The following is a 14,067-nucleotide window of genomic DNA, read 5'->3' on the forward strand; positions in this document are numbered from 1 at the left end:
AGGCAAGGCATAACTTGTTTCTGATGCTTACAAATCAGATGCTCATTATGCCACCTACTCTCTAGAGTCTAGTGAAACGTATCATGAGAGCCAACTATCAAGCTGCTGTGCATTCTCACTGCTTTGATCAGTCCCAAATCATTCCCAATCAATATTGACATGGCTGGAAGGTCATGGGTGATGAACTCTATATAGTCTGGATCTATATAGCCTCTGGTAGCTTTTACCTGTTGCAGCATTTGAGATTTGAGGAGTAGCTGCTGAAGGCTAGGTCCTGTGTTGTTGTTCTTTGTCTTTGGTCTGTGTTTTTTTCGCTTCTACATCTTTCATTGGCCTTTTAAAATTATTAGCCCATCCCCTGCGCAGCAGGAGATGGGGTTTTGCAATCACTTCTGTCTGTCTGTCTGTTTCTGTCTGCCTGTCTGACAATCTGTGTGTGTGTGTGTGGTGTGTATGTGTGTCTGGGCTATATCTTCTTTAAAAAAAAAACCATTTCAGCTCTTATCATCAAATTTCCACCAACGTTTTAATATGATAATATGGAGAAGGAAAATTAATAACTTTGTCAAAAGGTCAAAGGTCAGCCTCACATAAAATCATCACTTTTCATCCAATTATTATTAATCTGAAATTAAAATTTGCCATTTGCCCTAAATTTTTCAACAAAGCTTTAATACTCATATGATAATATGGAGAAGACAAATTAATAATTTCATCACAAGGTCAAAGGTCAGCGTCACATAAAATCATCAATTTTCATCTAATTGACCTGAAATTTAAATTTACCATTTGAGTTTTGTCATCAAATTTTCAATAAAGCTTTAATATGATAATATGGAGAAGACAAATTAATAATTGTATCCAAAGGTAAAAGACATAAAATCGTCAATTTTCATCGGATTGACCTGCAATTTAAAAAAAATTGCACATTGGGTCACTGAATTGGTTCACTAATCAAAAGCTACAATGAAGGCAATTGTTTTTTATGTTCAAAAGGTCAAAGGCCAAGGTTGCGTAAAATCACGATTTTTCACCCAATTGACCTGAAATTTAAAGAATTTGCATATTGGGTCACTGAATTAGTTCACCATTCAAAAGCTACAAGCAGATTGTTTTTTTTAAATCAAAAGGTCAAAGGTCAGCATCACATAAAATTGCCAATTTTCACCCAATTGACCTGAAATTTCAAGAATTTGCAAATTGGGTAACTGAATTGGTTCACGAATCAAAGGCTACAAGGAAGGAAATTGTTTTTTTGAGATCAAAAGGTCAAAGGCCAAGGTTGCGTAAAATCACTAATTTTCACCCAATTGACCTGAAATTTAAAGAATTGCATATCGGGTCACTGGATTGCTTCACTAATCAAAAGGTATGAGTCGATTGCTATTGTTTTTTTTAAGATCACACACCCATGACACACCCGTGTCATGTGACGTGACACACCCGTGACATGACATGCCCATGACACACCCGTGTCAAGGATCAAGGTTGCATAAAATTGACAACTTTCATCCAAATGACCTGAAGTTTTAAGAATTTGCATATTGGGTCACATAATTGGTTCACCAATCAAAAACTAGAAGCTGATTATTTTTTTAGATCCAAAGCTCAAAGGTCAAGGCTGCATAAAATCATCAATTTTCATTATATATATAGATTTTAACTGTTTTCGTTATTTTGCGCAGACGGAAGAAGAAGAAGACATCTGAATACAAACAAACACGAATGGGCTATGCATTTTCAGATGCTTTCTAGTTATTGTTTTGGTAATTAAATAATTAAACCAGAAGTGTACATCATTAACATGTACAGGAAGGGGAATTTCATCATAAATAAAGGGACTGTTTATTGCTTTGTGTGCTGGTGAATTGCTGTGTACATTCTGTGGGTAGGTTTGGGTAGGTCAGGTTAAGTTTAGGTAGGTCAAGTAAAGTGTGGCGAGGTGTGGTTAGGCGTGTGTGTTGTTGGTCGTTATCTCCAAATGCGGGTTTCAGAAGGTGGAACAGAGCCCTCCCAGGTCTCGATGTATCCACCTTCGTGTGTGTGTTTTTGTGTTCATTTCTTTGTTTATTTATCCTCCATATCTCCTTTCATTTTTTCTTCTTGTTTTTTGTTATGGAGGGGTGAATCTTGCAAATATTTCTTTATTGGGTTCACCTGACTGCACCTGGATGAGTTTGAGGAGTAGCAGTTGAAAACTGAATCCTATCCAGGTCCCTCCTTATGACTCCATCTTTGTCTTTTTGCATTCCTCCTGATACTCCAGTTGGGCATTTGGTCAGTTTTTTGATTGATGATTTTGACCTAGACTCTGATGATGAGTGAAAGTATCTATGTTACAACATGTTCGTGATTAAATTCTCATTTCTGGATTTTTTTTCTTTAAAGTGTTGTTAATTGATCCTTTAGCTTGTTAAATGATCCTTGAACATATTAATAAATCCTTTAGCTTATTATATCCTTCAGCTTGTTAATAAATCCTTTAGCTTGTTAATAAGTCCTTCAGCTTTTAATTGATCCTTTAACTTGTTAATAAATCCTTTAGCTCATTAATAAATCCTTTAGCTCGTTAATTAATCCTTTAACTTGTTAATTGATTGTTCAATGACGAGAGTGAATGGTTGAATACAAATTATCAAGTCATGATGAGAAAATTAACCACAACATCGTTTTATTTTTTAATTGGCAAACTCAACAAAATTGAATAAAACAGAATTTAATGTGAATCAAACAAATTTTCATGAAAAAAAAGTACTGTAAAAGCAAAATAAAACGCATATAAAGAGAATTGAAACCCCATCCTGTTACGTGACAAATACCTTTTAGTGTTCACATTTTTTGTGTGTAAGTGACAAATTCGTCTTCACCTTCTGAAACATAATCTCACCTGGGTTCTTGGATGTCCTTAGATTGTTAATTGTTTGTTTCTCCCCTCCTGAGTAAGATTTCTTTATGGTCTGTGAATTTGATGGATTTATTACATCAGGACACATTTTGAGTGTTGATATTCCCATACACCGATACACAGTTCTCTACATATGGACAAGAAGTGACACTATATGCAGAGTGGTCCAGAAACCCTGGGCGCATTTTGAAGAACGATACCTGCAACAAACAACCACGTTTATTATTGTTCTTTGGTGCAAAACAAAACATGATTACTCGTTAAACAGTCTAATCAGTCTAAATACATGAAACAGATCAGTTCAAACGTTCAAACTGCACTCTGACACGGAGTTCTGCATGTTTCAGTCGATACTGCAGTCGTCTCATTACGGATGAATTGTTTTAAGTCTAAGGGTCGTAGGATTCCTTGCATACACTTTGTGTTTGAGGAAACTTCAAAGGAAGAAATCACAGGGTGTTGTTAAATCACAAGACCGGCAAAGTAGGGGCTTACTCCACGTGTAGTAAGTGTACACCAGGCCCAGAAGGAAATTTACGTTTGTTAAATGCGGCCATTCAACCAGACCACAACGGCCAATCCATTTGTCTGAAAGTTAAAATCAAGGGCCTGGCCTACACTGTCAGCATAATGAGCAGGCACACCATCATACATGTACCACTTTTGGCCATCATTGAGTGGAAATACATGCTGCTCCAACATTATAAGGTAATTTGCACCATTCACATATTCTTCTAAAAATATTGGTCCACCAATGCCTCCAGAAGATATGCCTGCCTAGACGGACACACCAGCTTGATACTGGACGTTGTGCTCAACAGTAAATTGTGGGTTGTCTACTGCCCATATCACGGTGTTACGACGATTCACAGAACCAGATAAAGTAAACTTGGATTCATCTGACCACAAGATCCTGTTCTGCAAATCATTGTCCATATCCATTAACCCAAGCAATGTCTCACATGCCTCAACGCGCCTGTCAAAATCATCCTCAAAAAGTTGGTGAATTAATCTGGGTATGTATGGTTTCGCATTAAGGTCTTTTAGTATTCTTTGAATCGATGGTGACGATGTTGTTGATGTTGGGTCTTGTTTTGGCTTATGTTGACGAATCGATCGATGGCTTATGTTGGTGACGTTTGATAAACGACGGGTTGATAATGGTGTGTTACTGTGGAGTTGTTGTTGAATGACCGCTCTGCTTTCCTCAGTTCGAACAGTACGAGGCCTACCTGGTGACTGTCTTGGAAAAATGCTGCCGGTTTCATCAAACTGCTTGTTTATTCTGCCAATGGTTCTTCTGTCAATTGCGTCGGCACCACATTCTTTGACAAGTCGTCTGTGAACTTCAGCCGGATTTCCTGATACAGAATACAAGCGTACAGCGCGAATTTTCTGTCTCACAACATCCTCCATCATATTAGGGCGTCTAATTCACAATTAACTGGACTAATGCAAAGACAAATGCGTGCAGCACAGTGAGTGAAGCTCACGCCGATCCATATCACGTGATTCACCTCACCCTGTTGCGTATCACGTGATGCCTGTGCGTGTGGAAGCGGTCACATCCATTTACAAGTAATCATGTCTTGTTTTGCACCAAAGAACAATAATAAACTTAGTTGTTTGTTGCAGGTATCGTTCTTTAAAATGTGCCCAGGGTTTCTCGACCACCATATATATATATATATATATCATTTTTAAATTTTTTTATTTTTATATACTAGGGCATGCCCGTACTATATATATATCTAAAATTATATCCCCCCCCTCTATTTACATGAAATGGTTTGGTCCATGAAATGTTTTGGTCCATTCGCAACGCCAAAGCGAACGGCGAACGCTTTACATGAAATGGTTTGGTCCATGAAATGTTTTGGTCCATTCGCAACGCCAAAGCGAACGGCGAACGGCTTGCGAGTACAGTGACAATCCCCCCCCTCTATTTACATGAAATGGTTTTAATTAGTTTTAAAACATAGTTTAACGCCAACATATGGCATGCCCGTACCCGTACTATCCGTAATGGCGCACGCTCTCACAGGAGCTCCGGAAGGTCGCATATCGCAGGAAAGCGAAAGAATCGCAAATTAGTTTTAATTAGTTTTAAAACATAGTTTAACGCCAACATAGCGCCAACATAGTTTGCCGACGGGAAATAAATGAATACGCTCTCAAATGTGCCATCCGAGGCAGAGCCTGTTCGCCACGTTCGGCACACGTGATAGCTCGCTGCTCTCTGATTGGTTGAATCGTTTTTTGGACGTAGCTCGGTAACTACTTCTGCGATCGCAAATTAGTTTTAATTAGTTTTAAAACATAGTTTAACGGCAACATAGTTTGCCGACGGGAAATAAATGAATACGCTCTCAAATGTGCCATCCGAGGCAGAGTCTGTTCGCCACGTTCGGCACACGTGATAGCTCGCTGCTCTCTGATTGGTTGAATCGTTTTTTGGACATAGCTCGGTAACTACTTCTGCGATTAATTTAAAACCTTGAAAAGGCACATCCTCGGGTCCCCAGCAATATACCTGGCAAGTTTCAAGTATATCGGACCGGTAGTTGTCGAGAAACAGCGGTCACAGACAAACATACAAACATACATACATACAAACAAACATACACACAGAGATTAGTGGAATTATAGATAGATATATATATATATATTTATTTATTATTATTTTTTTTTTTACAATTACTACAACGAATTAATGTGCAACTTTCTGCACTGCCGAGTTTTGAATTTTTAGTTAAGCAATAGTATTTAAAGTCCCTTCATGCAAAAATTCAGGTAGATACCAGAGGTGGGTCACAAAAGTGAAAAACTCGACTTTTTGCATGTCGGCCCACAGTCAAAATTAATCCTTTCACAGCTAGAGGTGAAAACAAGACTCATTACGAATCTCCAGAACAAACTTTACAAGTCAACTGCAGGGTTGGTGAAAGTGGGTAGGTATCTTATGATGTATTGGATGAGTATAACACTACTAGGTGCCCAGTACTCAAAAGTGGTTCTAGTGGTGGTGGCCTTACCAATGGGCTGCTGAACATGGTCGCCTGCTGCTGCATGACTTGCTGGGTCTGAAGATTCTGCTGATGCACTTGCAGCATATGTTGATGTTCAGTGTCCATCTATGAGCCAGGTAAAGAGTATGGACAAGTAATATACAATATGCAGGTGAGAGCATCAACATCAGACATGTTTACAAGACAAACCAAAACAGAGTTTAATGGAGGATCAACATTGAAAGTCACATATCCACCAAAGCTGGCTTTCCAAATAGTTGCTGACATGGCAAACTCCGTCACCAGAAGCCTTTCCTTAGCAAATCTGAACTTATATCGACCTACAAGACCTTTATCCACATCTTGATGAAGTCCTGCTATCCTCCCTCACCTTTCACATTTTTATGTTGTCGACTCCAAGGATCTGAAAATCATTGGGTAATCCTGTGACAGAGCTGAATGTCTGGGTGTGTTCCTCCCACATTGCAGACATTTTGGTGCATTCTGCCTCATTTACTACCTACTTTCTGGGTTTGCACACCACCCTTTTTGCACACGGTCACCACCCGCCCCAACCGCCTTAGGTTTCTCAAAGACGTGCATTATACAGGTAACCTACTTCAGGTAAAACTCTCAAAATCGAGGTTCACTGTTCACCTCCACTCATTTGTTCCTCTTTTCTCTCACCCGTGGAACCAACCTCCAGAATTTTTGCAATATCATTCTTCCCTTGGCTGTTTACTTCCTTAGGTCATCTTCCATCCCTAAACTCCTGATATTTTCTTACCCCCAGAAACCCCTCCCAAGCACAACCATTTGTTTTGAGGTCAGTGCAATTTCTCCTCTCTCCCTCCACCCACCTTTCCATGTTCCCTTTCTCTATTATACCCGATTTCCATTTCCTGGTCTTGAGTTTGTATCCACCTTGCTCATCCTCCCCTTCCCACCCACACCTCCTCTCCAACCACCTCCCCTGACTTTCTTCCAGCAGCACCCTATTGTGTCCCTTCATCATGTTGTTAGTCTCCCTCTATTTCCCCCTTTGCTCTCGGTGTTCCAACAGCTTTTCCACAAGCCTCGACTTGGTATACAAACAATGAGCAAAAACATACAACAACAACAACATGCATTTTAAGGCCATTTTCCATGCTAGAGCGGGGGTTAGCCTTGCGGTCCCCATGACAATCTTCTCCATTTTGCCCTATTTTCTGCATCTCTCCTTGTTAACCCCCTTGCCCGCATTTCTTCTTCCACCATCTTTAGCCAAGTCTTTCTCGGTCTTCCCCGTCCTCTACTTCCTTCTACATTAATTTCCATCACTCTTCTCAACCAGTCACTTTCATCCTTCCTCAACACATGACCAAACCATCTCAACCTGTTCCTCTTCACAGCATCAATCACAGGCAATATTCCCATCATCTTTCGCAATTCATCATTTGTCTTCCTCTCTCTCAACAATACTCCGCACATCCATCGAACCATTCGCATTTCCACCCTTTCCAGCCTTCGTTGCTGCTCTACGTTCATTACCCATGTCTCGCTCCCATAAATCATAACACTTCTCACACATGCAGCATACACCTTTCCCTTCAGCTTCAGCGACACTCTCCTCCTCATCAGCACGCCACTCAGTTCCCGAAACTTCTTCCATGCACATCTCACTCGAGCAACCGTTGCCGAGTCTGATCCACCTTCTCCATTCAGCATGTCTCCGACGTCGCAAAATGTTTTCACACCTTTCAGCTTCACGCCGTCTCCAAGATCCAACTCAACATTTCCTCCATCTGCAGCTCCCTCTGTGCACACCTTACATTTGAATGTAGCTGCCACACTGGTAAATGACCTTCTCAGACCACTACATTGTTGATGAATCCACTCAGCGCACATTGTACATTGAATGGAGTTCACTCCGACACCCTTCCTGCACAGAGCACACGGCCACCTCCCAGTTCTTTCCACCTCACCACATGCTTTAACACTTGCCATCACCTTCGTATTTCCGATATTCACCTTCAGACCTTTTGTCTCCATACATTCCTTCCACTTGTTCATCTTTTCCTTCAGTCCATCCATACTTTCCGCAATCAACACCAGATCATCTGCATACAACAACTCCCACGGTAAACCCTCCTTTACATTCTGAGCCAGCACCTCCATCACAGCTACAAATAGTAGTGGACTTAGTACCGACCCCTGATGCACTCCCACCTTCACCTCAAACTCACCACTGTTCCCGTCCTTCGTCCTTACAGCTGTGCGCGAATGAGTAAAAACATACGCAAGGAGCAAAACCAACAGTGATGAGAGCAAACTTTTCAGGCCTTCCACATTTGCAGCGAGAAAGGATTGATCAATACGACTTGTGTAAACAAACTGTTGGTCTTTCTTACCGATTATGCAATGGAAATCACCTCATCACACGTAGGTCTTGTACGAGTCTGAAAACCCAACCAAACTTAAACACAATTAAAACTAGAAAGGCATTCGGTAGAGTGCATACCTTCGCTAGTCTGAACAATTTACCTTTTGTTCCCACTGACAGGCCAGATCTGGATCTGGACTTAAACCAAAATCGAATCGGCTTGTTCTTGCCACCGAACAAACTCATCCACCAAGTTTTGTCATAACTTGTCCACAACTTTTTGAAATATCGTGCTATATATAATCTCTCAATGGTGAAGAATCACTTGAAATTATCGGATCCGGACATTCATCAAAATCAAATTGGTTCATCCTTATCACACACCTAATTTGTCCACCAAATTTTGTCCGAATCTGTCCAAACCTTTTGAGATATCCTGTTCACAAACAGACAGGGGTGAAAACATAACCTGCATCCACCTTAGGTGGAGGAGGTAAAAAATGAAAACAATTCAAGTGTGATGAGTACCCAGTGCGCTCATTTCCGATGAACGAATGTGATGCGAAAAAAAAACAAACCTTTAAAAGACAGAATTGTTGTTTGTTTTGGGGGGTTTCTGACTTTAGTCTCCTTTTTAGCAAGTGAAATGCATGCCCCATTGGATTTAAATCAGGAGATCGACTTGGCCAGTGAAAAACCTTCCACTTTTTCCCCCTGATGAACTCCTTGGTTGAGTTGGCAGTGTGTTTTGGGTCATTGTGTTGCTGTATGGTAAAGCGCTGCACAATGAGTTTGGAGGCATTTCCTTTTACATAGGCAGACAAAATGTTTCTGTAAACGTCCGGATTCATTGTGCTGCTGCCATCATCGGTTACATTTATCAATAAAGATGAGTGAGCCAGTTCCAGAGGAAGCTATGCAAGCCCAAGCCACGACACTACCTCCACCATGCTTCACAGATGGGGTTGTATGCTTTGGATCATCTGCAGTTCCATCCTTTCTCCACACTTTCGTAAAGGTTTGTTTTGGTCTCATCTGTCCATAAAACTTTGTTCCAGAACTCCACTCACTCACTCACATCTGTACAAATTTTAACCTGGCCTTTCTATTTTTGGTGCTGATGAGAGGTTTGCATCCTGCGGTGTAATTCTACTGTCGAAGTCTTTTGTGAACGGTAGATTTGTGATAATTTCAATGATAATTGTTGTGGAGGGATATATATATATATATATATATATAACTCAACATGCATTTTCTTGCCAGAGGCATCAGTCAAAGACTTGCTGTTGAATGGACCCCACACTCGCCAGATTTCTATCTGAAGATATCTGATTGGGGCTATCTGAAGGACAACGTGTACAGAATAAGGCCATGATCCATGAAGAACTGTAATCAATAATTATTGATAAAATTTGCTTAAATCCTACAGTGGAATGTGTCAGAGTGCACAACCATTTTGCCAGTAAAATCCAAGTGTATTTGCAGCAGCACCATGGCAAACATTTTGAGAAGGTAATTTAAACACAGTCGGTCCTGGCCTATTCAAAGTAATCTGTGCCAAAGATTGTGTCATTTGAGTGATAATTTAGGATTTTATATTAAATTGGTATGGGTTCTGGGTTTTTTTGGGGTCATCCTGTACATTGCTATGTAATTGTGAAGAATACCATAATATCCAGGGGAAATATTAAAAGCAAAGTAAATGTCCTGTGTCTGTTAAATAGATATTTTACCGTCTCGGAGCTCAGAAGGTCTTCTCCATCAATAGCGTCGGATATGAGGGCAGGTCGGTTCAATATGGTCCCAGTCTGGAAAGAACCATACAAATTTCACGGCATTGGTACAATGTGTTCTCAGCCCAAGTGTTAGCTTTAAACAAACAAGGATTTAAAAGCAACACTAACATCAATGTTTTCAAGTACTCATCGACTTCCAAGATACACACGATGTCCTGTTCAAAACAAGAGAAATTATGCTATCCGGGGCATGAACTGAACCGCAAGATGTGATCAACGTGATACTTTCCTTGTTTAAAAGACAACAGTGTAACAAGCTTCGGAGCACTGAGAAAGTTATAAGGCCAAAATCATTTGCATTTATGATAATATTTTACAACCTTTACTTTCTTAACAGCCACAATCATTCCGACATCGTTATGGGGTCGGCTGGGGACACTTTTTGCCCCAAGTTTTTCAAGAATCACTTGGCCAGGACTCGCGTGTTCGACTTTTAAGGTGATAAGAGCAAGAATTTGCAGTAAGTTCAGGATGCCGGCGATAACTCGCTCACTCTTCCCGAAAGACACTATGGGATCTTTAACATCCATGAAGTAGTGGTAGCAGACAGGACAGTGGACATCCAGCTTAAAATATATCTGAGAGTCAGTGCACTTTCTGATCTTGCATCCTTCCTGGGAAGCACCAAGCTGACAGTTTACAGTTGTGTCGGGAATCACATCCAGACAAGACAATGCAAAGGCAAGAGGGCTACCTCCGCACCATCCTGCATTCTGATCAATATCAGCAAAGGCAAGCACGCACACGCACACCATTTTATATGTATCATCCCAAGAAATGGCCTTTGCTTTTTGGGTCTTTCCCACTAGCATTCCCTCCCTGGAGAGCCCCAAATTCTTCAGCCCAAGTGTTGGCAAAATAGTCTGCTCACTAAACGTTTTGAAGGAAACATAAACAATGAACGACAAATAATTCAAACCCATTTAAGCACCAGGCCTTGCTATCAGCGATAAATCCTGCAAAAGCAAGTAGGTGATCTATAGCTATATCATTTGGAAAAACTGAATTTGTTTCAGTTGATTCCAAGAGACACACCTTCTTGCAATATCCCTGCAGTCTCTCCACCAGCTCATGCTTCAGTCCTAAAAAAACATGAACAAAACAAACCATGATAAACCACAGTATTCAGTGTAGTTTACAAGGAAACTGCAACAATCCATCGGGAGGAACAAAGATTAATATTCAGTAAGTTAAGTAGATGAGCAAACAAGTCTGCACTACCACGAACTGATGATACCAGAGAGTTCATCGAACATGATACCCCACGAGGTTACACTTCAAATTTAATAAAATAACGATTTTAATGATCGCTAAGAAAAAGAAAAAAATCCAAAAAGTTTAGTGAGGTTGAAGTAGTTCAGATGCAATCCCGAATACCACCCTTATACACGACCCCATTGACCCAAATTGAAATTAAAGTAATGTAAAACTGGAGGTTCTTGGAAGTATTATGGGAGACAATTTGTGTATTACAGTGTTCAAGTATATAATTAAATTTCAATAAAATAAAGATTGTAAAAGTCATATAAATTAATTAATTCTGTGTATTACCGCCATTTTCCACAGTGTCTACTACATCACCTTATCTAACACATTACATTACCTCTCTGTTCCTGGTGTTTGTGTCCTTTATGATGTCCTTAAAAACATCAAGTTTCTTGTTTGGAATGATTTTAAATTTTGCTTCAATGACAGGCTAGGCAGGCCAACAGAATAAAATATTATCTCACTCTTCTCTGCGTGTATGTGGTCGGAAATAATTCAAAGCTAAAGTACAGTAAAGCGAAAGACTCGTCTTCCTATTCATGTTCCGATTAGTGTTCACAATACAACATTCGATTTAAATAAGTTGTTCGTAGATCATAAACTGACAAGATGGACGGACGGACAGACATGAACCAAATGCTTAACCCCACTTTTCATTACGCGTGCGCAGGGCAAGTATTATGTACCACACGTATTTTCATATCACAAAAGTATAAAATGGTTTGATGTTTTCTATTTTATTTATATGCATTACATATATCGGTACATATTGCTGACCATTTATGTTCTGTCTTTCGACATTTGGAAGCAAAACGTAAAGGCATTACAGATAACAATAAAAACTAGAACTGCGAGCAGTGATTTATCGGCTTCCAGGGAAAATGGCTGCTGTACCACATGACTGATGTCATCATTTAAAATAAATTTTCCTCATGGTTAGTCGATCAACAACAACAACAACATGCATTTTAAGGCCATTTTCCCTGCTAGAGCGGGGGTTAGCCTTGCGGTCCCCATGACAATCTTCTCCATTTTGACCTCGACTAATATCTGTAAATGTCGATCGATATGTCGGATCATCATCTATCTATAATTCCAGTAATCTCTGTGTGTATGTGTGTGTGTCTGTGTGTGTGTGTGTGTGTTTGTCTGTGACCGCTGTTTCTCGACAACCACGGGTCCGATATACTTGAAACTTGCCAGGTATATTGCTGGGGACCCGAGGATGTGCCTTTTCAAGGTTTGAAATTAATCGGACAAGTGGTTCCCAAGGTATGGTCACCGTACTCGCAAGCCGTTCGCTTTGGCTTTGCGAATGGACCAAACCATTTCATGTAAATAGAGGGGGGGGGGGGGGGGGTTCTACCGTACTCGCAAGCCGTTCGCTTTGGCTTTGCGAATGGACCAAACCATTTCATGTAAATAGAGGGGGGGGGGGTTCTGTGGTCGTTACTGCCACGTGGTTTCAAAGTTTTTTTTTTGTTGTTGTTGTTTGCACGCATGTTTTTTTGCATCCACGTACGGGCACGCCCTAGTATCTGTAAATTTTGGTTTGGATCAGTTAAGCAGTTCTGGAGAAATGGATTTTCAAATTCTTTTTCCTTAAATCCAATAAGGCCACCATACCATGTGACTGATGGTCATCATTCAGAAACATTTTTCTGCATGCGGAGTTGATCATCTCTCTATCTCTCTATAATGCAAGCAATCTCTGTGTGTCTATGTGTCTGTCTGTGTGTATGTCTGTGACCGCTGTTTCTCGACAACCACTGGTCCGATCTAAGTGAAACTTGCCAGGTATATTGCTGGGGACCTGAGGATGTGCCTTTTAAAGGTTTGCTATTAATCAGACAAGTGGTTACCAAGTTATGGCCATTTATTTAGCAAACACATACGTTTTGTACGTGAACGAAGGAACAGCGAAGGACGAGAGCGAAGGAACGGCGAAGGACGAGAGCGAAGGAACGGCGAAGGACGAGAGCGAAGACCGAAGGAACGATGAAAGTTTTAATTTTTCTTTGCACGTACGGTCAAGCTACAGCGAAGGAACTGCGTGTGTTTGTTGTTTCTGCCTCGCGGTTTGAAAAATTGAATAATTGGCCATTAAAACTAATTTGCGATTAATCGTAACTGCGATATGCTAACTTCCGGACAGTGAGGCCTTATTTTTGGTACGTACGTCAACGTACGTATGTCCACGTACTTACCTCCCCGCATGTACAGGCACGCACGAGTACATATGAAATTTCGTATTGAACCGTTCAGCAGTTCTGCAGAAAAAGATGTTTAAAGGTTTTCCTTAGATCCAAGAGGGTCGCCATATCACGTGATTGATGACATCATAGTTTCCAAATATTTTCCCCACATCAGGAGTTGATCATATGTATGACATTTTGCATTGATCTGTTAAGAGATACTCTGGAAAATATTATTTAATTTTTTGCTTAAATTCAAGATTGTGGCCAAACCACATGACTAATGATGTCATAGTTTACAAATATTTTCCCTCGGATTGTAAACATGTGTTTTAAGTTTTGTATCGATTGAATAAGCGGTTTCGGAGAAGTTGGTTTTTTAAGTTATATTTTTAAATCCAATATGGCCACCAAACCACGTGACCGGTGGCGTTTTTTTCCCCTGCAATCTTTTATCCCCATGACTAGGCGGTCATATTTGTAAAAATTTGCGTTGATCCATTCAGCGGTTCTGGAGAAGAAGATGTTTAAAGTT

The 14,067-nt window shown here is 40.4% G+C and overlaps 1 protein-coding gene across 3 annotated transcripts in view; it reads right to left on the bottom strand.

Annotated features, from left to right (window-relative positions):
* The window catches only part of SF3B2 (splicing factor 3b subunit 2), a 62,617-nt gene that overhangs the window by 38,640 nt on the left and 9,910 nt on the right, over positions 1-14,067 (bottom strand). For all 3 annotated transcript variants that reach the window (XM_068135652.2, XM_068135654.2, XM_068135653.2), the window contains exons 2-4: positions 11,107-11,153; positions 10,009-10,083; positions 5,941-6,039 (exon numbers count right to left, since the gene is read on the bottom strand). In XM_068135652.2, the coding sequence (XP_067991753.2) occupies positions 5,941-6,039; positions 10,009-10,083; positions 11,107-11,153 (221 nt within the window). The remainder of the gene's footprint in view (positions 1-5,940; positions 6,040-10,008; positions 10,084-11,106; positions 11,154-14,067) is intronic.

The sequence above is a fragment of the Myxine glutinosa genome, chromosome 5, assembly GCF_964187855.1.
Source record: "Myxine glutinosa chromosome 5, kmMyxGlut1.1, whole genome shotgun sequence".
In the NCBI taxonomy this organism is placed as follows: Eukaryota; Metazoa; Chordata; class Myxini; order Myxiniformes; family Myxinidae; genus Myxine; species Myxine glutinosa.